Source organism: Vanessa tameamea, chromosome 16 (assembly GCF_037043105.1).
Source record: "Vanessa tameamea isolate UH-Manoa-2023 chromosome 16, ilVanTame1 primary haplotype, whole genome shotgun sequence".
Classification (NCBI taxonomy): Eukaryota; Metazoa; Arthropoda; class Insecta; order Lepidoptera; family Nymphalidae; genus Vanessa; species Vanessa tameamea.
The window spans coordinates 3,568,648-3,593,012 of NC_087324.1; the positions used below are offsets into that span (position 1 = coordinate 3,568,648).

Here is a 24,365-nt window from a genome sequence, read left to right on the forward strand (position 1 = left end):
CATATTTAACAATACTACATTTATATTTATTTATTTTTACAATAATAACTATTTAACAACATTTTTGTTTGTAACTAGGTTCTAAACTTTAATTTAGTATAATGTAGGAAAAATATTCTTAGAGATGGCAGCATGGCAGCAGACAGCTCTAGATTTGTTGATCTGTGCTTGATTATAGATAATGGAATGACCAGTGTTAAATAACAAATGTCAAGTGCTACTATTGTTAAATAATAAATAATAATTTCAGACTATAAAACCACGATTTCACGACTTCATATTATCATAATTATACTACTATATATTTATAATCTTTAGAATTATCATTATTAGTAATTTTGCAGAGTTATTATATTCAATAACGTGTTGAAGTAATATATTGTTGAACAAATAATATTTCCAATAAAATTAAATTTCTATGTTTCAACTTTCAACATCAAAAGTTAAGTTTGAAGTTTGATAATGTTTTAAAATGTCAAAACGGTTTACGTGGTTATTTTCTACAATTGCAGATATTTATTTATAAAATTAAATTTTACCAAAGGTATAATTGGAATATAACGTTATATTGTTACTTTACTACTAGAAATCGGTAATTTTTAATTTTTAATAAGAATTTCGGAAAATAAATTGTTATGTTAAAATACGTAATTGTTATAATTTCAACTGCTTTTAATCTGACTTTGTATTTTAATAATGTTAAACTAAAGAGTTAAACAATTTCTCAAATAAAATTTGTGAATATAAGCAAAGGCAGCAATAGTTATAAATGTCTATTTTTTTAAAACATTTAACGCTTTCATATAAATAATTGAAGTTTATACATATTAATCACTTATTAAATTGTAAGATAACTCAACATATATATAATGTAACCATGTAAATAAAAAAGGGCACATTAATATAAAGAATATAATATTCAAGCTGTAGCATAGGCTATTTATTTATTAGATACATAAACGCTTACATATTACAAATTATATTTTATATGTACAACAAATAATATCTATAAATAATTAGTTACATTTTACATTTCAGATAAACATGGGACTCACAATAGCACACTAACAATAGCTATAGCAAATCATGCTAAAAATGAAAATGTCAAAGGATACTATTGTTAAAATCGATGAACCACACAGTAGCAATGGACAAAACAAAAAATCTGAAATTAATATTCTATGCTTGGACATAACACCATACAGCCCATTAGTTCAATTTGCTTGTTGTTCTATATTTGTATTTGTGTGTTATTTAGCATATGGATATTTTCTGGAACTAATATTTTCAAAATCTGAGGTTAAACCTGTGAGCCTCTACATTACACTAGTTCAATTTTTAATAACAATGTCTCTCAGTTATGTTGAATCAATCATAAGGAATCCTATAAAAAGAAAGTAAGTTTTTAAACTATTTTTTTTTTGTTTTATGATAAAAATAATATTTATTAAAATAATATAGCTTTCTGTTAAAAAAATAAAATGTTTTGAAGGAGTATAAATTTCCATCTAGCAAAAATGTAATGTACAATTGTTTAACATCTAGTCTGTCTAGACAGCAACACTAAAATATGAACATTAAATTGAAAAATGTAATCTTGATTATTAATAATTATGGGGTTCACCACTATCATATAGTGTGTGTTAATTTTTATTTGATGATGACTTGATTTAATGTAACATTAAATTGACTGAAATAATTTTTGAATAAAAGTTTATTTTGTAAAGAATAGAACATGATATACTTTTAAAGTTGAAGCAAAAAAAAAATGCTATATTTGTATTTATTTTGAAGGATTTTTTTTTTTAATTACTCATTCTTTTAGCTAGATATTACTAATATTAATTTTATTTGTTTACAGAGTACCAATAAGAACCTATGCTATTTTGGCGGCTCTGACATTAGGTACAATGTCCTTTTCGAACTTAGCATTAAGTTACTTGAATTACCCGACTCAACTAATATTTAAGAGCTGTAAACTAATCCCCGTCATGATTGGCAGCATTATTATTCTAGGGAAAAGATATGGATTTTTAGATTATGTCGCAGCTGTTATTATGTGCATAGGATTGACAATGTTTACATTAGGTAAGTAATTTTTTTGTTATAGTACATAGACAAAACTCTTCAATAGAGGACACTGTTGATGGGAAGGTTTGGAGTTTATTCAATCATACTGGTTATAACTGTAAATAAAGCACATAACTAATTAGTGCTTGCATGGATTAGAACCCATTTTTAATAATATGCTATATAGCATAAAGTCATATTTATATTTTAAATATTTGAACAAAATTTTTCACAGATAAATTTCTAAAACACTCCCTTTAATGTGCATGAGTATAACATATAATTTATCACATGACAATTTACAGCTGATTCAAAAACTTCACCTAACTTTGACGTCATTGGTGTGATTGTAATATCACTAGCATTATTATGTGATGCTATTATTGGAAATGTTCAAGAAAAGGCAATGAAACAATTCCAAGCATCGAACAATGAAGTTGTGTTCTATTCATATGCAATTGCATGTGTTTATCTCGTAGTCATAACTGGTTTTAGTGGAATATTAACCGATGGATTTGTTTATTGTTCTCAGGTATGTATATTAGTAATAAATAACATTAGTTTTTGTCAGAAAAATAGATCAACTTTCATATGAATTTAATATCTTACAATTATATATGTAATGTTAATTTACTTTATAATTATCAGACTTTTCCTAGTTGTAAGTGAACTGAATGGTTCTGAACGTAAAGACTTCAACATTCTGGTTATTTTTTTTTACAAGACCTTGGCAGATTTCACACTGCAATTTTATGCAGTGATTTATACATAAGCTTGTGATGCAACAGCAATGCAGTCAAGAATCCTTAATCTTTACACTTTTAATGTTGCCATACAGTAATTGACAATTTTTTGAACGGGAGCTTTTGTATCACTACACAAAGAAGCAGTGTGCAATGGGCCTTATTCTCAAAAGAACCTTTTTGTATACAAGTCACTCCTATAGAATAATAGTGAAGATCTTGATTTTACATGGCAAAAAAAATAAAAGCCCTTTATTAATACTTTATAATTGTTTTTTTTGTAGAAAAGCAATCATAATTTTTCATTAAATCATTTTAATGTAATTGTAATAATAATATTGTTGTTTCTCTTTTGTTTCAGTCGGCAACAACAATGTATTTTAATATATTTCTGCTAAGTGTGAGTGGATATATGGGATTACAAGCAGTATTAACATTAGTCCGTATATGCGGCGCTACAGTGGCGGTTACGGTTACTACAATGAGGAAGGCTCTCTCGATAATCATATCATTCTTGCTTTTTAGCAAACCATTCGTTTTTCAGTAAGTATTGGTACAGTAGCTATATTTATATAAAAGCATGAAATATCTGTCTGAATTGTTTCTTTAAGTTATTTAAATTATGAAAAGAGCCCATTACTTACATCACTCCAATGGGCCACCAACCCTGGGAGCTAAGATGTTATATCCCTTGTGCCTGTAGTCACACTGGCTCACTCGCCCTTAAAACCAGAATAGATCAATACTAAGTATTGCTGTTTGGCAGTAGAATAACTGATGAGTGGGTGGTACCTACTCAAGTAAAATCAGTTTTGACCTTGCTTGCATTTGAGTCTGTCATGGTATAAAATTCCACTGGCTTAGTTAGATACCAACTGCCAATAGTTTTAGTATTTCTTCCTTTAAAAATGTACTATTGTTGAGGTAATGTCATAAACTATAGCCTATTTCAATTATGAGTAAAGATATACAAACAACTTTGGCATTGAACTGCCATTATATCATTGGTCGATCAATCTTGAACAATAATCAATGGTATTCGTTATGAAATGCCGTAATAAATATCGTCAAAATTGTTATCGTAAAATTAAAGTGGAATAGTGTTGTATTATATAGATAAATTAATCAAAAACTGTTTGTAGTGCATAATATAGCAAAGCTATTATCAGATCGTTTATAAATATATAATCTAATGTCTATCTCTTCTTCGATTGTAATAGGCTATGGTTATATGTTGATTAAGATCATCAGGCCACACCCACAATATGTCGTGCTTCATTAACACGATACAAATAACTATTTGTTTATTTTAGGTATGCCTGGTCGGGTATGTTGGTGGCATTGGCGATATACCTCAACCATTACAGCAAGAAGAATCCACATTATGTTCCTTACCCAATCCTGAAATGTTGGCAGTTCATGCAGTCATTCTACCAATCTGAATATAGATACCTAAGAATAAAAAGTAAAATGTATGCTGATACAGTATAAACATTTTTTAATAATATATTTTTTGTTCTAAATGACATGTGATAAAAAAATTTAATAAGATTTTTTAAAGTTTAATAGTTTGACATTAAAGGGCTCAAATTACTATAGTATTTTTAATATCATTTATTTATTAATTCATGTAACTTATATTTTATGTCTCAAATGTTAATTATGGTACAAGTATAAAAAACATAGTATACTGATTTAATATGTTGTTGATACATATTTCAAGTGATTTTTTCTATAACTGTACCATTGTAAATAATTTTAGTGATTTTATTTAGTCATGTATAACTGTAATGCAATATTAGTGGAAAAGTGAAGTCATCTTAATACTACTGTAAATAGTATGTAGGTTTATAAGAAATGAAAAATAAAACTATTTTATATATCAATGACATTTATTTCATTGTATGTACAAAATCTTATAAATCTAATCGTTTTCATACAAAAGTGTCCAAATTTAAAGTGTTTGATTACTTGGAATGTTATAAGACACTATTTTTCATTGATTTATACAATTTCTAGGACGATGAAAATGATTAAGTGATTAAAGCATATCTTTAATACTTTTATGAGGCGACGAAATTAGCTATAAAGTCATGTTATTGTGGTAAATTTACGTGATCAGTCGTATTAACAAATATAATTAAATTTATTATACAATTTACTCATACATTTTTCAAAATTAGGGATATTGGTCAAATCAATTAATAATACACAGGTCACAATATCTAACTATGCTAAAAATTAAATATGCCCCTCTTAAAAACTATCCTTCGCTCATAATGTACAATAACTCTTTGGTATATGGTCCTAAAGCTATATTTATTTTTAACTTGAAGGATTTTGGCCCCTTTGCATATGTTTATGACGTTTTAATTATCTATGGAATTTGAATTATCTATGGATATTTGAGATAAAAAAAAATTAACTTCGCAAAGGAGCCTTGAATAAATCAGTCAAAGTAAATTCTTGATATAATCTCTGTATAAGAATCTCAAAGCGGCCTTCGTAATGTTTCAGTGTTTTTTTAAATCATACACGTTTTTTTGTCTGTGGTATTAGTTACGAAATAATACATCAATTTAAGTTGTGTGCAAAATTAGCAATAATTAGAACAAAATTTACATAGCTGTCAAATTAAGTATTTCAAAAAAGTCATTTTGAATCTTTATTGATCCTCAATCCAAAAACAATTATTACCTTCCAAAAGAAACATTTATGATATAATGCCCAAGAACACAAAGCATGTTAGATTTGAAAGCGATTGTCTGCATCATATCTAAGTATATACGTAAGTTTTTTAGTAATAACTTCAAATAACAATTTTACATCAAGTGAGCTACTCTGTCAAGATAGAATAGAATGAGCCTCATAAAATTATTAACCGTCTAAAGCGACGTCTTCCTATGCAGACAATTACAAGGCGCATGATGGCTTTGTCTCTCTCTGATTTTCATTGACAGCTGAATAGAAAATGCTCAATCTATTTTGTCTTTGATAGTCATAGTTGGTTAACAAAATTTTACTTCATTATAATTATTGTAATGGTAAAAATAACAATAAATTAGCACTGAATAATTTAGCATTAGCACCATTAATGAAGAAAGTAGCGAAGGGACACAGATACTTTTTTAACTGTGATAAGATAAATATCACATTTCAATTTAGAATATGAAAATACTGTGTTACCATAAATTTTGATTTTTAACATTATTGCTTATAATAGTGAACAATTTTGTACAGATGCAAAATAATACGCTAAATGTGCTTAAGATACTGCTAATAAATAAGAAAATAGGTGTTATTAGTCACTTACATTTAACTTTGCCATGGACATAGATCCGTGATTGATTCGACTTAGGCGCTACAGTCGACATCTTTATTCATTTTCATAACTACAAATCATATGAAAAGCCGATGAATAAAAACGACAAGCTCACACTTTCCTGTATAGTTTAGTAACGCTTTGAGTATAAAAAATACTAAAATTAGAAAATACGAAAGTGTGTGTGGTGCAACTATTGCTTGCTACACTTATCAAAATGTTGGTGAAGGAGCTTAAGTGTTTTATCGCTTAAATTTGCTTGTCACACACACTTGTCATAATCCCATTTATTCGCTAAGGACCCTACACAAAATTATCTCACGCTGTTCACACACAACAATGCGCCCAGTTAGACCATTAAATGTCATATAATTTTCAGTTTAGTATGAAATTTCACAAATAACTGATTTTGATTAAACATTTGATATAGTCGCTTAGTCGCAACGCAGCAGCTTTAAATCACTTCAAACAGCAAAACAAACGTTCAGCAATTATTTCGTCTACAGTTTGAAATGAACAAATGTTTAGAACGGCTCATCACTATCACTTAAACGCACAGCGTTTCAGTCGCAACGTCCGAACTGGAAGTCGTAAAAAATCTATTTCACTATATCACAGCACTAGTCTTGCACTTCTCTGTATGGAATTTCACTGGTCACTGTGAACGATTCGAAATAGTGGTTGAGGAATTCGAAAGTCGGTCGCTTTTCTGGAATCGCGTCCCAACATTGAAGCATCAGTCTATAGATGTCGTCGGGCAAGTAGTGACCGACCGGCTTCGGCATTCTGTACCCTCGCTCTACTTGCTCGATGACTTCTTTTCCATGAAGACCTGGGTACGGTATCTGTCCATAGGTGAACAGCTCCATCAATAATATACCATACGACCAAACGTCACTTTTGATAGAGAAACGTCCGTATATTATCGCCTCCGGTGCGGTCCATTTCACAGGAAACCGGGATCCTTGTTTCGGGCAATATTCATTGTCTTCGATCACTCTAGCTAAACCGAAGTCACATATTTTCGCTACGTTATTTTCACCTATTAATACGTTCCTTGCCGCTAAGTCTCTGTGTATCAACAGTTTGGATTCTAGGTACTCCATGCCGGAAGCTACTTGAGCCGCAATATAGATTAAGTCCTCGAAATGGAGGGACTTTCCTTCTCCATTTCTTAGGAACTCCAGTAGAGATCCCTTGCACATGTATTCTTGGACGATATAAACGGGTTCCTGCTGCGAGCACACCGCATAAAGTGCGACGAGACGTTTGTGACGGAACTTCTTCATGATGGCCGCTTCTTGGAGGAAGGCCTGTTTGGACATCGTGCCTTCCCTCAATGTTTTTACAGCCACCTGAAACATTATGAGATAAGTAAAATATTATTAATAAAATACTAAGTTTAAAGTAAAAAAGTGTTCATTAGAAGTAAGTTATTTTGTTTAAGCAATTATGGGTGCACTCATTATTTTTTCCGTTTATTCGATTAATACTTTATTTTTTGCCTGACTTACCTCAATATTGTTGCACCATTTTCCATAATACACCTCCCCGAAATTACCCTGGCCGAGTTTCTTGATGAGCTGTATCTGACTCCTGGGAATTTCCCATTTATCGCGCAGTTCTGGTCCGAGGTCCCACATCTGCGGTTCTGGTTTCGGACAAGGACGGGCAAGCACGTGGCAAAGACCTAGCGCGTTTTCTGTAATACGTGAGTACACATCATTGGAATTATGAGTTGTTTTAGGTTAGTTAAGCATAAGGAAAATAAGTACAATCAGAAATCACATGCCAGATCGGTAATGTTCTATATGATATAATAAAAATAAATATGTTTATTATAAGAATAATAATTTATATGTCCAAATGTTTAATAGTACCAAATTCTTTTTGTTTTCATTTCCACTCAAGCCTGAGCTATATTTAACATTTAAAACCTCGTTATTCGTAAGGCTGTTAGTTCAAAATCAATTACAAAATTCCACCTTCAAAAACAGAGTTAGTTAATGACGTGGTAATTAATATACTTTTAGTTAAAAATGTTGTTCTTTAAAAGAAACCCACTACCAAAATAGATATTATAGATAAAAGAAAACCTCGGCATACCCTTAAATGTATACGGTCAATGAAATATTAAATTGATACAAAGACAAAATCAAAATAACTCACTTGTATAAGACATGACCAGTGCTGGCAAACTCGGGAAAGTCTGATTGGTTGCTATGTAGAAACCCCCATTATCGAGAGGTTTAATTTTATAGTGCTTCACATGGTACCCTCTCCCTTCTTCCCAATCTTTGACACTAAGGCTGAATCCATGTGGATTGTGTTCTGCTGGTCTGACAAGGAACGTTCCCCGAGGGTTGATCTCCGCTAGTAGTAGTTTATCAGCTTCTTTCCTCGACACGTGCGGAAAGAACCAACTGGAATATTATTATAATCTTTAGCAGAAAGTAGTGATTAATTAGTCTATTTGTTGGTTTTCCTCATACATGTTTTATTTTGTTTTGGCTTGTTTTTAAAGTATTTTTCAGTTTATTTCACAGAATTCACAGAATTGCTGTGATGGTAAGCTTAATTTTGCTTTATTTATAAATATAAGTTAATTTTAAAGTATTTTGCTAAATATTATTAATATGTATAACATTTTTTTTTTGGGCATTGTAAGTAGCCAACATTTTTTTCTGGGAATTAGACTTTTAGTAACACCTAGTTTCGCCACGAAATGCCAACGGGTTTCGGGTGTGCAAGCTAAGAACTTGTCGGATTTAGTCGGAAGTCACAAGGTCGGCGGGGTACTTAATCTGATCAATCGGTAAACTTTTGTTATGACACAGGCAAAAACAACCATGCAAATATACTCACTCCTCGCATTCTACAGAACTCTCCTCTGCGACAAAGTTAGCCGGCACTAGACCTTCTCTTCTCGTGGTAAGATGTAAAACTCTCCACCAATCCGTTTCCGCATCGCTCAGGACCTCCATACGGTCTCCTTTGCGAAACGATATGTCGGATTCCGCTCGAGCCGTGTAAGCGCATAGCGCTTTTACGACACGTCGTCCGCCATTTGATATACCTGAAAAAAAAATACAGAAACGTTAAAAAATATAAGAAGACATTTTTGGTGAAATTAATTAAAAAATTAAAGTTGAGGTGTGTGTAAATATCATATATGGATAGTATCACGTACATGCGAAGAGAAATAACGGAAAAGATAGCAATGAAGGTATTTTTTTATCTATGCGAGAAGGAAATAATTGAGGATATGAATACAGATAAAGATCATTACACGAAAATAACCCAAATAAAGGCCATAAGAATTATTAAGAGAAGTTTTTCTTTTTTGAAAATATTTTTATATTAGGTATTCCGATTATTTATTCTACACTGAAATGTGGTACAAATATCGTATTAATTAATTTGCACTTCAGAAATAACGACATGGAATATTTTAAACCAAATTAAGCCGTCAAGTTACGCATTTGTATATTCATAAAGCAATGTCGCCAGACAAGGGCAAGGGAGGCGCAGCGTTCTGGCTTTGTGCCAATTTGCGATTAAGTTTGCTCAAAACCCTAACTTAATATTTGACCGAGGGAAGTGGATACTCCTTAAGTAAATTATGACCTCATCTTAATATAAGTATTCTGAGAAATCAACAGTCGTGAAGTAATGGCTCTCTGCTAATTTCAAAAGTAAGCTTACTTTTATGTTCAAAGTTAAGTCAATTTCACTTTACAATTTTTAGGACGGAACAAGAAAGAATATTATTAATAAAATATTCTATGAGATGAATAAGCATTTTTATTCTTACACGCTCCAGGGTTGCGGGTGCGCACGATGTCCGCTGGTCTGCGTGATACAGCGCGGTTGTTTGGTTCGCCCGTATACCTCGTCTCTAGTGACGGACATGTTGTAAACCCTGCTTCGTTCTTCTTGTATGCTGGATATACTGAAAAAAATAATACAATTTAAGATAACATAAATAACAATCTAATTTCGAACGTTAAGTATTCATAAGAAGAAAAACGTTTAATGTATTACAAATTAAATAAGCTATATCGTTTCGGTTAAGAAAGATAGAAGTTGCAATAAATTAATTAAACATAAAATACTTAAACCTACATTTCATTTTAACCAAATAACGCATCATGATTTTTAACTCAATGCAATAAAAAGATACGATCTCTCAGTTTATTTTTAGATAAAAAAACTAGGAGGTCATTGACACGTCGTAACATATGGAGTATATTCCGTTGACCCAGTATCTTGAAATTTGGCACGTAGGAAGGTTTTGTAACAAACGTGAAGAAAAAATCTGATAGTTCTTTTAAACTGTTTACAGTAAAGTGAAATAGCGGAAATCGTCACGATAAGGAAAAGAAAGCGTTGTGCCCGCCGACCTTCTCTTTCTCTTTCCTTCTGTATCTTCGGTTGTAATTAAACTTATTTTTTTATTTATTGATTTATTATGTTTTTATTTACACGTTTAATAAAAAATATATTTCTCGCAATTTAATTATTCTTAAACGTTTTACTCATTTAATACATAAAATCATATAGCGAAATTAATTTCGTTTCAAGACGTATAGTTTTTATTATTAATAACAGACAAATTGACAAAGGGATCACCTGATACATAAAATACCTTAGAAATAATAACAATGGCTTACATCCCCAAAGTGACATCAAACTTGGAACTAAGATTTTATGTCCATTGTGCCTGTACTTTCACTGATTCAATCACCCTTAACACAACAGTACTAAGTATTTCTGTTTGGCGGTAGAATATCTGATAAATGGATGGTACCGTACCGAAACGGGCTTCCTACAGCATTACCTATTCATTTATTTCTATTTATATTTGCAATTAGAGCCCTGCCAAAGTGGTCCCGCTTTGTGCTCACTTTATTTTATCATAGCTCCGCTTATATTAGCCTCGATGTAGTATTCAGATTTATGCGCAATCATTTAAATATGATAAACTCTGTGCAGCGGTTAGTATTATTGACCGTCGACAGATTAATAATAATTTATAGCATCAATATTACAATGTGAATTTATGGTAAGCAGTGTGTAAGCTTTTCCAGTCACTAACTTTTGGCAATGTTTTAGAATATATATATATATACATACTTTAAAAAATATATTTAAAAAATTTAAATATCTTTATATGTGACACACACACACTACAGAAAATATATTAAACCGACACAAAAAAGGAAGGTCACTCAGCTCAGGTTGAAACTCGGGAAATCATACAATGACTCCCAAAGTTAACGCAGATTTTGAGTAACCACCTTAGAGGGGACCATACGAACGACAGTAAAAGCTATTAATACATCTATATAGCTTGTTAATAACATATTTTTAATATTAAGAAGAGGCAGCTATTAAGCCTATAGCGATATCCTAACCAATCTCAAGAGTTAAAACTCCAAAAAGTTTCCTTTGTCTATAACATTTGGTCAGTGTAGCCGTATTCTTTTTCGCATACACAAGTTATGGGCATACAGAACATTTACAGTACTCTACAGTAAACAGTTACTGTAACATAAAGTTTTCTAATTATGCTCCGAATGCTCTCTCTTTACTTAGGACAAAACGTAATCAACGTTGATTCAGACACGAGAGAAAAAGCAAAAAAAAAATAAACAAGAAATGAATATTCGAAATCAATAAAAATGTAAGTTTATTTTTGCACATTAAATACTAGTTGTCACCTGTGGCTTCGCTAGCGCATTAAGGGGTGCTCGTCAGATGTTAGGAATACAAAATTAGCCTATGTCCTTCCTTCAAGCTGGCTTCATACTAAATTTCCTTAAATTCCGTTCAGTGGCTTGGCCGTGTAAGAGCGACAGACAGACATACAGACAGAGTTACTTTCGCATTTATAATATTAGTATAGATATTTTAGGTTTAATCTTGTATCCCAAAAAAGTATATGACTGTTTTTCTTTGTTTTTTTTTTGTATGTTAGCGGATAAAATAAGTAGATCCATTTTAAACAAGTACATTTATTCATCTAAACTGTACAAGAGTAGTGTCATGGAAACAGCTCCAAGTCTCCTAACATGAGTCGTGCCTTTGTCCAAAAGTAGAATATTTACGAGTTTATTAACGATATATTGTAAATGAAATCGTTACATTGAAAACATATTTCAGTTAATTATAAAACATCGCACTCGATATGGTGAAGCTTAACGAGCACAAATAAAAACAAAAGTGTATTTTAATTTATTTAAATTATGAGTTTTATCGCAATTATAGGTTTTTTTTTTTGAATAGGCACGTAGACTTTCTACTCAGCCACCCAATTGTGTCACTTCTAGCCATAGACATTGGCGTTGCGATAAATAGTAAGCAACCCATATATCGCTAATGCGCCACCGACCTTGGAAACTAAGATGCTATGCGTCTGCAGTAATACTGGTTCATTCTAGACTTGCTCGAGAAACTTCCTTCTCACGATGGCAAATTCTTTTTTCCTTGGATAATTTAGGAATTCGTCACTGGGTCACTTCGTCGTGATCATATAAACGGTGTTGGGCATAATTACAATTAAATAAAAAAAAAAATCCAACTACATACTTTTTGGTGGTGTTTTAATGTTCCAAGTTATAGAATCGCGGTATCTTAAGAATTCGTAAAAAAATATTCGAACAAATTTTGAACCAAATCATGGTCGCTGACGTTTGTATTACAATATTTTTCGTTCACAGCAATCATATAAGAGATTAACGGTCTCGGCCACGCGATGCTCGGCTACGTTATATGTTGAATTATATTGTAGCATGATGTTTAGCTAAAACCTTCTCTGAAACACGCTGAATATAATTGTACAAATTTCATGGCACAATATTTAGCGACATATGCGTGATATCCGTTCAAAAAAATAGCGTTCTTTTTATTGATATAAATATATACATACTTTCAACATTACCTGTTTTGCGACAGTGTTAAGGCCAGTATCAATTTTCAGGTCTGTGTGAATTATTTCGTTGTTACATGTCTATCTCCAGTGACTTTAAAAACAAATCAAAGATATATTGCTTAGATTTTATTTATATATCTGGATAGATTGTCGCACTACAAAAGAATTAAAATTAACGACTCAACGTTATTATCTCGGTGTGCGTGACAGCTACGCTTGACACTCGTCAAACGTCACACTACTAGTGTGCGTGTACTTATATAATGGCCAACTGTTGGCCAAACGTCACACTACTAGTGTGCGTGTACTTATATAGTGGCCAACTGTTGGCCAAACGTCACACTACTAGTGTGCGTGTACTTATATAGTGGCCAACTGTTGGCCAAACGTCACACTACTAGTGTGCGTGTACTTATATAGTGGCCAACTGTTGGCCAAACGTCACACTACTAGTGTGCGTGTACTTATATAATGGCCAACTGTTGGCCAAACGTCACACTACTAGTGTGCGTGTACTTATATAGTGGCCAACTGTTGGCCAAACGTTACACTACTAGTGTGCGTGTACTTATATAGTGGCCAACTGTTGGCCAAACGTCACACTACTAGTGTGCGTGTACTTAGTGTCCAACTTTTAGCCACTTTGACATATAAATAATCAAAGGATTATTGTGATTCATCATACTTTATGTAAAATTTTATTATTAGTTTATTTACTATTATAAGGTAACACAAATACGGCGAGACCATATATATCTGAGGCGATACGTTAAATTTATAAGATATTATTTTGACTATGGTTACATATCGATTCAGTCGCCATATTAGAATCTTAATAGGCTTTTGTTTATTTTTTTTTTGTATTGACAACATTTGTAGAGAATAGATAATTGGATTCTGAGTCAAATAAAAGTTTTATTTTAATAGATAGTCGTTTTTTCCGTGATATGAATATAGATAATATTCTAAAATACCGTGCACTTAAGTTATAAAAAAATAGGAACATCTCCTTATAAAACACGATCTACGATATTTAGTTTGTATTTAGACCTATCTAAAATACCCTGAAAATGCACTGCGGTGCACGTAGTAGCAATGTAAATAAATATTATTATACAAACAGTACCGCGTCAAGCGATCTCTCCACCCGCACTCCGCCACCCTAGCTAGTACTTAAACAAATAGATGCATATTACCGTATGCACACGCTTTTTTTCAGTTGTTCGTCTAGTTGGAATTACATGTCAATAAATATGGACTTAGCATAAAAAGTTGGGGGAGGCTTATGTCCAGCAGTGGACTGATACAGGCTGATTATGATTATGTTGATGATAATGGACTATACCATTAAATACAAAGAATTAATATGATGATAGTCAGTACCTGGACCGAAGCCTTTCTCTTCCATATTTCGATAATAATAGATAGGAGATATTTTTCTCCTAACTTAACAATATTTGTCAACCGCGGCTTTGCAGCGTTTTAGGATTTTGTCGTCAGGTGTTATGAATTAAAGTCTGCTATTTAAAATGTCGATGTCCGTCCTTGGTGTTCAAGCTTCCTTCATCCGTGACATACAGACAGTTACGGACGGACATAGTGACGGAGTTACTTTTGTATTTAAAATATTAGCATAAATTATTTTTAGTTTCACAGACAAACCATCGCTTCTTAACTTTTGTTTTCTAAAAATTTTTGCATATAATCATAGTTTATTACTAAATAATTTACCTTCGGATTACTCCTAATATGATTATCTATTTATAACAAACACTTTTTAATGGCATAGGTTGGCGGACGAGCATATGTTCCACCTGATGGTAAGTGGTCACCACCGCCCATAGAAAATGGCGCTGTAAGCCATATTAACCATTCTTTACATCGCTAATGCGCCATCAGCCTTGGAAACTGGCTCAATCACCTTTCAAACCGGAACACATCAATACTGTGTACTATTATTTGGCGAATATCTGATGAGTGGGTGGTACCTACCCAGGCGGGCTTGCAGAAGACCCTACCATTAAGAAAATTAATTTAACATACTATAATTAATACTCGGCTTATATTCACATAGATACATATTGAAATTAATAATATATGGTTGGCAACTAAGTGATTGCCGATTCCAATAAGAAGGAAAATTCAATTTTTTTTATATATAAATATAAGTTTATTAAATTAGATACTGTCCGTTCTTGTCCATGACATTTTGCCATCGTTCTGGCAGTGTAAAAATCCACGTTCATAAAATTTCTGATCTTTGCTATCAAAAACTGAATTAAATGAAAATATCATTAGCGTTATTGAAAAATTTACCATTTTAGGAGTTCTGCATAGAACGGAACAAATGGTAATCTGAAGGCGCAAGATCAAGGCCATATGGTGGATGTGATAAAACATCCCAACCCAAATCCAATAATTTTTGGCGAGTCACCATAGACGTGTGGGGCTTTGCGTTATCATGGTGGAAAACAACACAACTACTATTTGACAATGCCGGCCGCTTTTCTTGAATTGCTTCGTTCAGTTTGGCGAGTTGTTGAGCATACACGTTTGAATTGATCGTTTGGTTTTGTGACATGAGTTCAAAGTACAAAATTCCTTTTTAATCCCACCAGACTGACAGCAAAATATTTTTTGGTGAATCTCTGCATTTGATGCCGTTTGGGCTGGTTCACCTTGCATCATCCACGATCTCTTCCGATTAACGTTATTATAAACTGTCCACTTTTCGTCGCCAGATATTCGATTTTTCAAAGATTCTTTTCGTTGCTTTTCAGAAGCGAATTACAAATGCTAATGCATTGCGTGAAAAGATTTTCCTTAAGCTGGTGAGGGATCCATAAATCGAGTTTCTTGACATAACCTAGCATTTAATATATTTTGATGCATGTATGCAATACATTGAGCTTCTCTGCAATATCACGCGTTGTGCTCAATCGTTGACGATCAATAATGGCCTTGATATGGGTTTCATCGACTTCGACGGCCAGATCATTGAGCAATTTTCAATGAAAAATCACCAGAACGAAATCTGGCAAACCAATTTCGACACTGCCTTTCTTTCAAGGCTTCATTTTCATATACGACACGTAACTTATCTTGTGCTTGCGATGCGTTCTTGCCTTTTCAGAAGTAATACAATAAAATATGTCTGAAGTGCACGTCCTGTTTTTTCCATTTTTTAATTGGGATAAAAAAAAAAACTAAAGCAGTAATCGATATATTTTTTTACGAAAAAATAAAAGTTAAAGTCTACCTACCCACAAAATCGGCAATCATTTAGTTGCCAACCCAATAGAATACGGAACATCCCTTTCAAAATATTGGTAACATGATGCGTCGAGATTTCCTTCTAATTACTTTCATTCTATATTTAATCGGTTAAAGCAAATATTATTGGTACAGAGAGTAACGCAACCGAGCCTAGTATATTACGAAACAGACCGTCTTCCTGTCAATTTATCACGATTTATATGCATTGAACGATAAAATTGATTAATAGGCATATGCTTGGTTATAACAGAAACGCGTCTAAAAGATCATCTGGAATTAGAATATCTAAAAAAAAATTAATTAAGCCTGTAAATTAAATAAAGACTCAATAATAGCTTGATTACTATTCGAGAACGTAAATCAATCAAAATAGAAAAAGATAACCAATATTAATAGATTCGAATAAAGTACATAATACAAATATCAAATAGTTCTTTTATAGAATAGTAATTAATAAGAATCACAATATAGACTAAACTAACATTTCCGAAAACATTTTTTATAAAATTTCATAAATTCCTTGCCAACAAGTGATCGTTGATCAACAAAAAAAGAAAAGAAAATCTTTTAACACTTTCTGGGATAGTGAACGTTTTAAGACGTCATAACAATTACTTAGTTGAAGTTATCGTCCTTTAAAGTTTTAAAAGTGAAATAGTAAATAAAATACAATACAAAATAACGGATAACTGGAACGCATAGAAGCGTTTATTGAGTCAAGCATATTGATATTGCTAAAGCAACTTACACTTGACCGGAGCTAAATGGGTCTTTGGCCGCTGTTCAACCTTATTATCGCAACTTTATGAGTCGTAGCGTTCTAACGACATTGATTGATATGTATATTCAACGATATGTCATAACTACAGAACTACTAATTCTATGGACATTACTGCTCCGTTGTTCTTGTGGATTTATGAAGTCCAGGAGTGTAAGATAAAATCCGAGCCAACAAAAATGATTTTCTATCAAGAAAATCTCTATATAAGACTGGATTGGCAAAGTTGGCTTTGTTAAATTCCTTTGGATTCCTGCCTTAGGTGCCTGACCTTTCCCATTGATTTAGGCATATTTTTTAATATGATTTAATATCATGAATTTTATTCAAGTGAAGAAATAAGTCGTGTACTTGTTTGTTATAATATAACACACGCAGTTGCCTACGGTTCGTTAAGAATTAATAAACTACTGACAAATTACAATAGAGTAATTTAATACCTATTTATTATTCATATTGAATCACTAACTTGCTAAGTTCATCGTAGCTGAGACATTGTTCTATCTTTTATTTTAGCTTTGCTTGTTACATAGACGTGAGAACATTTTTTGATTGTTAATTATTGTTGTTAACTGTAAAATTATTAAAAAAATAATAGACACTGTTCGTTTTCACAACAATTCAAAATCAAATCTTATCAAATTAATTACTTTAATCTGAAGACTATAAGTCCTACTTGAAGCACTTAATATTACAAACAAGAAATAATCTATTAAATATTATAAAAATATGATTAAGTAAGTTTTGGAGAGTTTTACTTGGTGGTACGGCTTTGTGCAAGCCCGCTTGGGTAGGTAGCACCCACTCATCGTTTATTCTATCGCCAAGCAGTAATACTTAGTACTACTTTGTATTAATAATAATAATATAATTTATTAGTAATATTCAGTATTATTTTGTTCCGTCTTATAGGGTAAGTGAGTCAATAACTACAGTCACATGTGACGTAATATGTTCCAAAGTCGGTGGCACATTGGCGATGTGCGATTATTATTTTCTGACGTCATTTATGTCTATGGGCATGGCTGACCACTTAACATTAGGTGGCCCATTGGCCCGCCCGCCTACCTACCATAAACACTTTGTTTATAGGTAGTGAATCAATGTAAAGTTGTGTGATCACGAGAGGACCTTAGTTACATAACATTATTCTTTAAGTAATATCGAGATTGCAATTCAAAAACAATGAACAAAACAAATCTCTAAGCATACACCTGACATTAAACTATAAAACGATCCCGTAATGAGGGTTCAAAAACAAACTAAAATAATGACAGAATCATGAAACCCTTTGCCTATATAAATATTTGTCACGTTAGGATCGAAACCGCTACCGTAGCGTATACCTAAAAGAAGAAGAACAAAAGATAAACAAACCTTAGATTTACCTTTGCCATGGGATTTGCTAAGAGTCCTACATTATGCATTAAAACAGTTATTGATTAATGTATATTCATTTACAATACAACACTATTCGATTTAACTATTTAAATCCACTATACCAATTATACTTCCAAAGTTCCGACAACAATGACATACGAAACGCCATTTTTCTCGAATCTATAATAATGGATACCATATATTATTCAAAGTGTCAACCGTTTTTTTTTTTTTGTGGCTTTTATTTGTGCCGATAGGGCACAGAATATTTCGCCTACGTAATGTGCGAAATATCAAACAATAATTTGATGTCAAAGTTGTTTATTTGCCTTTATCCTTATAAATAGTTGAAACGAAAACTGTAATTTAACACTAAAATTGATTTTGATACAAATATATCTATCTTTATAATGTTACATTGTATTTAAACTAAAATTAATATCAAGACTAACTTCATGGAATGCTAAAATTAAAATTATAAAAGCTGTTCAGTTCAGGGCATACGTACAAAGGATTCTCATATGGGTTATACGAGGCTGAATACGGGACAGCACTTGTCATTATTAAATGTATTTCTGTTATATATAATAAAAAAATAAAAGTTATAAATTATCATCAAATATAAAAATGAAAATCATTGAATATATATGCTCGAAACTAAAACATCAAAATGCTATTTTTTTCAAAACCAGTATTCCAATTCCTAAGTGGGTACTTTAACAGTTTAAGTTCATAAATAAATACAGACGGCGGTCTTTAAAATAATAAAAATAAAAAAAAACGGAATAAATAAACACAAACAGACTGTAAGTGGTTAACTTTAAACATCGGAATCGTGCGAAAAAATCGCAAGCATTGTTTTCAAAGAAAATTGTTTCCGTTCAAGAATTCGAGGCTGGAAATATTGCGGTATTTAACTCAGGTGATACAAGTTTTAACTTACCTAACTATATAAATGTAAAATATACAAATTATATACGTATACAGTTTAAATCCTTAACACAAAATTATAACTATAGCTATAGATATGTAAGTTTACTTATAATTTGAATTGCTTTAACAAAATACATGTTAATGAGACTTTTTTTTTTTATAATTATATATAGTGAAAACCGAATTAGTTTTTTTTAAGGTATTGCGTAGGCGGACGAGCAAATGGGCCCCCTGATGGTAATTGATCATCACCGCCCATAGACAGTGGCGCTGTAAGAAATATTAACTACATCACCAATGCGCCACCAACCTTGGGAACTAAGATGTTATGTCCCTTGTGCCTGTAATTAGACTGGCTCACTCACCCTTCCAACCGGAACACAACAATACTGAGTACTGCTGTTTGGCGGTAGAACATCTGATGAGTGGGTGTTACCTACCCAGTCCACTTCAACTATTAACATTTTCATAATTTTATTTTTATTCCGTATTCAAATTTGGAAGAAAAAATCATTAGGATATTAAAAACATAGTTATGGCTGCCTGACTGTCGGATTAACTTGATAAAAGGCTTTAGGAGTAATTTACAAATTAACAATTCAAAGGGCTTTGATGCCTTCGGTTTTGTTCTTGAAGCTACTTAAAGCGAGCGCCGCAAAGAGGATTAGTGGCGAACGTGTAACAAGAAACGGCAGGCGACAAAGTGTTTGAATAAGTTTCTCTAAGAATAGCAAAAGTATTAAGCATGTCTTATAGTATTGCTATTCTTAGAGAGCTTATATATATTATATAAAACTCAGTGTATATTTTTGAAATATAATTGAGAAGGTAACAATATAAGTTCCAACTGAATTCAAATAGGCTCATAAAAGTACATAATCCAATTGTAAAGTTAAGTTGAATTAATTGTATAGCTACCACCGATTCGGAAATTAGATTCTACCGAGAAGAACCGGCCAGAAACTCAGTAGTCAGGTACTCTTTTCTATTTTAATTATCCATTTTAATAAAGAGTATAGTCAGTAAAGTTTAGTTCATATAATTCTCACGATCAAACGAATATTTCGTTATCGAATTTAAATCTTTTACTCGGCAACTTTTTTATTTAATTTTCTTAAAATAAACAAAATAATATAATAATAAATTGGAGATACCTAGAAAGCAAAGATAAAATGGAGCGAGTTGCGAGCGAACGTCTGAACCCATCTTAAGATACTTATATGGGGGTGAAGGAACGGTAAACATTGAACTCACCTAAGGGTCTGTCGGGGTCGTGACGGCGGCTGCAGCACTTGTTACCCATGGCGCGGCCCGCCCGCTACGCCGCGCCAAGCCGCTTCTGTCAACAAGATAAATACAATTAATGCACGAGTACATTTTATAAAAGAGCAATCTTATATTATATACTTCTTGAAGTATAAGCTGAGCCGATTTCTTAAGTTCGAACAAATTTACAAATGTAACAATTTCAAATTTACTAATGTTACTTACTATTAAAATTAGGTTTAAAGGTGATTTTTAATCTGAAATCATTGATTTAACATTCGAAATACGAACGAAGGACGCTTAAAAATATAGGACGTTTTGTTAAAAAGTACTAAATGTTTGTAAATAGCCCTCTTTATAGTTAAATAGAAGGATTAACACACAATGCTTATGTGAATATAGATTAAGATACCTGTGTCAGAATTCATTCCGGCACAAGCTGGTTTAATCACAAAGATTTTCTTTATCGATAACAAGATTATTAAAAAGCATGTCAATGTCAGTGATCTTTGACCGGATGTGAATCCGCTTCAGTTAAAATATATAGGTCCCATCAGAGCCGACAGATAGTTACATTGAAATGTAAAGAATAGCTGCATTGTTATGGTTGAACCAATAAAGTATTCATTTTTAAAATATCTTTACCGACGTTCAATTTCATCTTCAATCAATTCATTCAATTCATATGCAATTTTACTTACAATAATTTTATGGCGATCTCTCAAATAGTATCAAAGTTTATTAATCTGACGCAGATATAACAAATTAACCGAATGTTAAAAAAAAAAATTAAACGTCAATTTCTATCAAAGTCTAAGTCAAAGTTTTTAAGTAAGACTCCAGTTTCAAATTAGCAACTACAATGAATAAAGCAAGTACACACATACTAAAGTCAATAGACGTACAAAGTATTGCATATAACTTTGTAAATAAAACATCGGACCATTACTCAGTATCGGTTCGGTATATGGAGAAATCAGCGATAAACAGGTCGAAAGTATCTGATCCTACAACATTAATCACGTCCATATCAACTCGACGTTTTATCACAGTATCAACAACAAGTTCCCACGACTCTTTCCGATAACACTAATAAGTGATCGGGAATATCGTTTCGATAGACATTGATTTATTTATAAGCCGATGGTCAGTGGCTAGAAGAAATTAAGTTTGATCGAAGATTGCGGTTTCAAACTCGGGCCGGAACCGCTTCATTTTCAAGTGCTTTATTTGTATTTATAATTATTATAATAACCGGCAGCGAGTGTAGTAGAATAAATCCCAAATAGGAAAACAAACAGTACAATTCCTTCTTAAAACTTATATCTTATAACTAAAAACATAATAATAGCAGAACAAATGAATATAAATATCTTAGTATAATAATATTTAAAAAAAAAAGCATGGAAGGCGAAAATAAAAAATACAAGATCTAGGTTTTACGGTTCTAATAAAAAAATCCTAAGTTTAGCGGCTGACTCAATTCGTACTTTAATTTAGACATTTATTCATTTACCGTCGTCATTTTATTATTTGGATTTGCTCATACGGTCATGGTTTGTAATACAGTTAAGGTATTAAACAATTCTTCATCGTGATTTGTATTATTATTAAATATTTTACAAAGCGGTTTAATCGGTTCAATTTTTTATCGATCGGGTTACTATTGAAAACATTTACATAATCGTTTTCATTGTAATTTTAATCATAGATTGATGAGCTTAAACTTGTATATGTAATATCAAAGTTATTGGATTCAATTGAATTTGTCGTATTAACACATTTTTATGATTTGCACATTTTTTTTATCGATACATTGGTTCGTATCTTTACGTTATAAACGCCATAATTATAGAATAAAATAATTCATATTCAAAATGTATTTAGAATTAGTGGCAAAAATCAAAATCAGGAGGGACAGACTGTGATCGAGTTATTATATAGAATTAACGTTAAGAAAGTAAATACCCACCACGGGTATGACTTGCGTATAATTTACACGAGTAAAACGGAATAGCACAGTTAGTGTTATTATAATTAATGCACCTTCAGCCTGATGGAGACTTAGGGTTCACTTTTGTATACGAAAGTTTCACGCACTTTCGATAAATACATCTACTATATTCTACTAAAAAGGTGTTAAGTCTAGAATTTTATTGTTTTGACAAAAATAAAAACCTTTTAAATTAGTTACAATTCATAGAAAGTAACATAATACTATCACATAGCCAGTTTGTACAAATGGCTGACATTACAGATATATTAAAAACTAGATGTCGCCCTCGGTTTCGCTCGCGTTTTAGGGATCAATTGTTATGCATAAAAAGTAGTGTATGCCGTATCTTTGTAGTCCAAGCTTGCTTTATACCAAATTTCATTAAAATCGGTTCAGTAATAGTAGTAGGTAGTATAATGTGTTTAAATAAAAGCATTCAGAATTATATAAAGCATTACATAACGTAAAGTATAATTGTATTTAACTAACATGACTTTGTATTTTTAAATGTTGAAAGAAGAGTAACTACTGACTTTCTTGCCGGTTCTTCTCGTGTCCGAACCGGTGGTAGGTTCACTTATATAGTTTGTTAAATGACGATTCAAAAGAGCTTGTAATAGCCTACTTGTATAAAGTATATTTTGATTTGATTCTTCAACGTCTCGTTTTCGATACAATATATGAAAATAGTTAACAAACTTAAAACTCAATCTATATTGTACTCCGTCTGAAGTTCACTCAATAATTTCTAAACGTGAGCAAAATATAAAACAACGCCCGCTATGCTGATGTGTTAATACGTTAATGTAAACACTAAACATGTTAAATATTTATTATTGTAAAATTTTTATTTATATTATGCAACCGAACAGATTTAAATCAACTTCTAAGATGAGTGACCAAATAAATGTAATTTGTACATTGCAATTTCGCTAGAGATTGTTAATTTCGTTCATATAACACGCCGAATTGTATGAAAATAATAATATCATATGAAATTTAGCAAATGATCAAGTGACCTTTTTAATTATAGAAATGAGACGAAAGCTAAAATCGAAATCGCTTCGATATTTGTCGAAAGTTCTAGAATAATCTTTGTCCGATATTTTGACAAAAAAAAAACTTTATATTTAAAGTGTTATAATATATATGTTAGTAACATAAAAATCTATTCCAAATAATCAACGTTGATAATCTATCTAATCAAAACCATTGATATTCCATGTCTTGATCACGCTCTTTACACAACAAAAGAACTAAACGTATTATTGGATAACAAACTCCATTATGTGCGATACGAAGAAAGCCCGTTTATAGAACACGTTCCTTGAATTTTGAATAGTATCGTTATTTACAATAATATATTCTTATTGCAATGGGAAATGTTCGTTTTACGTTTTAAGTGCTTCGGGAATATAGATTAAAAAAATCGGTATAGGTACAGCTTATTACCAAAAATCTATATATGTAAAAGCGAAATACAAATCATTTATTAATCACGAAATCTCAGAAACTTTAACACCTACAAAGTTGAAATTTGACAAGGGCTACTTTTTTATGCATAGCACCTGACGGCCGGCCTCAAAACTACGTGGACAGCCGCGGGAGACAACTAGTATTTAATAAAAACATCACTCTTTATATTTTCAATGCACAGCCATTCATGG

At 31.8% G+C, this 24,365-nt stretch overlaps 2 protein-coding genes across 5 annotated transcripts in view; one reads left to right on the forward strand and one right to left on the reverse strand.

Annotated features, from left to right (window-relative positions):
• The first annotated feature begins 1,038 nt into the window (after positions 1 to 1,038).
• LOC113393990 (adenosine 3'-phospho 5'-phosphosulfate transporter 2) lies at positions 1,039 to 4,437 on the forward strand. Its single transcript, XM_026631144.2, has 5 exons — positions 1,039 to 1,397; positions 1,862 to 2,088; positions 2,376 to 2,602; positions 3,175 to 3,356; positions 4,127 to 4,437. Exons 1-5 carry the CDS (start codon positions 1,087 to 1,089, stop codon positions 4,302 to 4,304), a joined length of 1,125 nt encoding a protein of 374 aa, XP_026486929.2. The 5' UTR covers positions 1,039 to 1,086; the 3' UTR covers positions 4,305 to 4,437.
• A 249-nt stretch (positions 4,438 to 4,686) lies between these two features.
• Positions 4,687 to 24,365, reverse strand: part of Src64b (Src oncogene at 64B) — a 76,831-nt gene continuing 57,152 nt past the window's right edge. For 3 of the 4 annotated variants that reach the window (XM_064217236.1, XM_064217235.1, XM_026631141.2), the window contains 6 exons: positions 20,691 to 20,775; positions 9,950 to 10,087; positions 9,001 to 9,211; positions 8,305 to 8,558; positions 7,650 to 7,837; positions 4,687 to 7,490 (listed from right to left, as the gene is read on the reverse strand). In XM_064217236.1, the coding sequence (XP_064073306.1) occupies positions 6,756 to 7,490; positions 7,650 to 7,837; positions 8,305 to 8,558; positions 9,001 to 9,211; positions 9,950 to 10,087; positions 20,691 to 20,739 (1,575 nt within the window). In that variant the 5' untranslated portion in view covers positions 20,740 to 20,775 and the 3' untranslated portion in view covers positions 4,687 to 6,755. The remainder of the gene's footprint in view (positions 7,491 to 7,649; positions 7,838 to 8,304; positions 8,559 to 9,000; positions 9,212 to 9,949; positions 10,088 to 20,690; positions 20,776 to 24,365) is intronic. The other variant, XM_026631142.2, reaches the window with a different exon arrangement.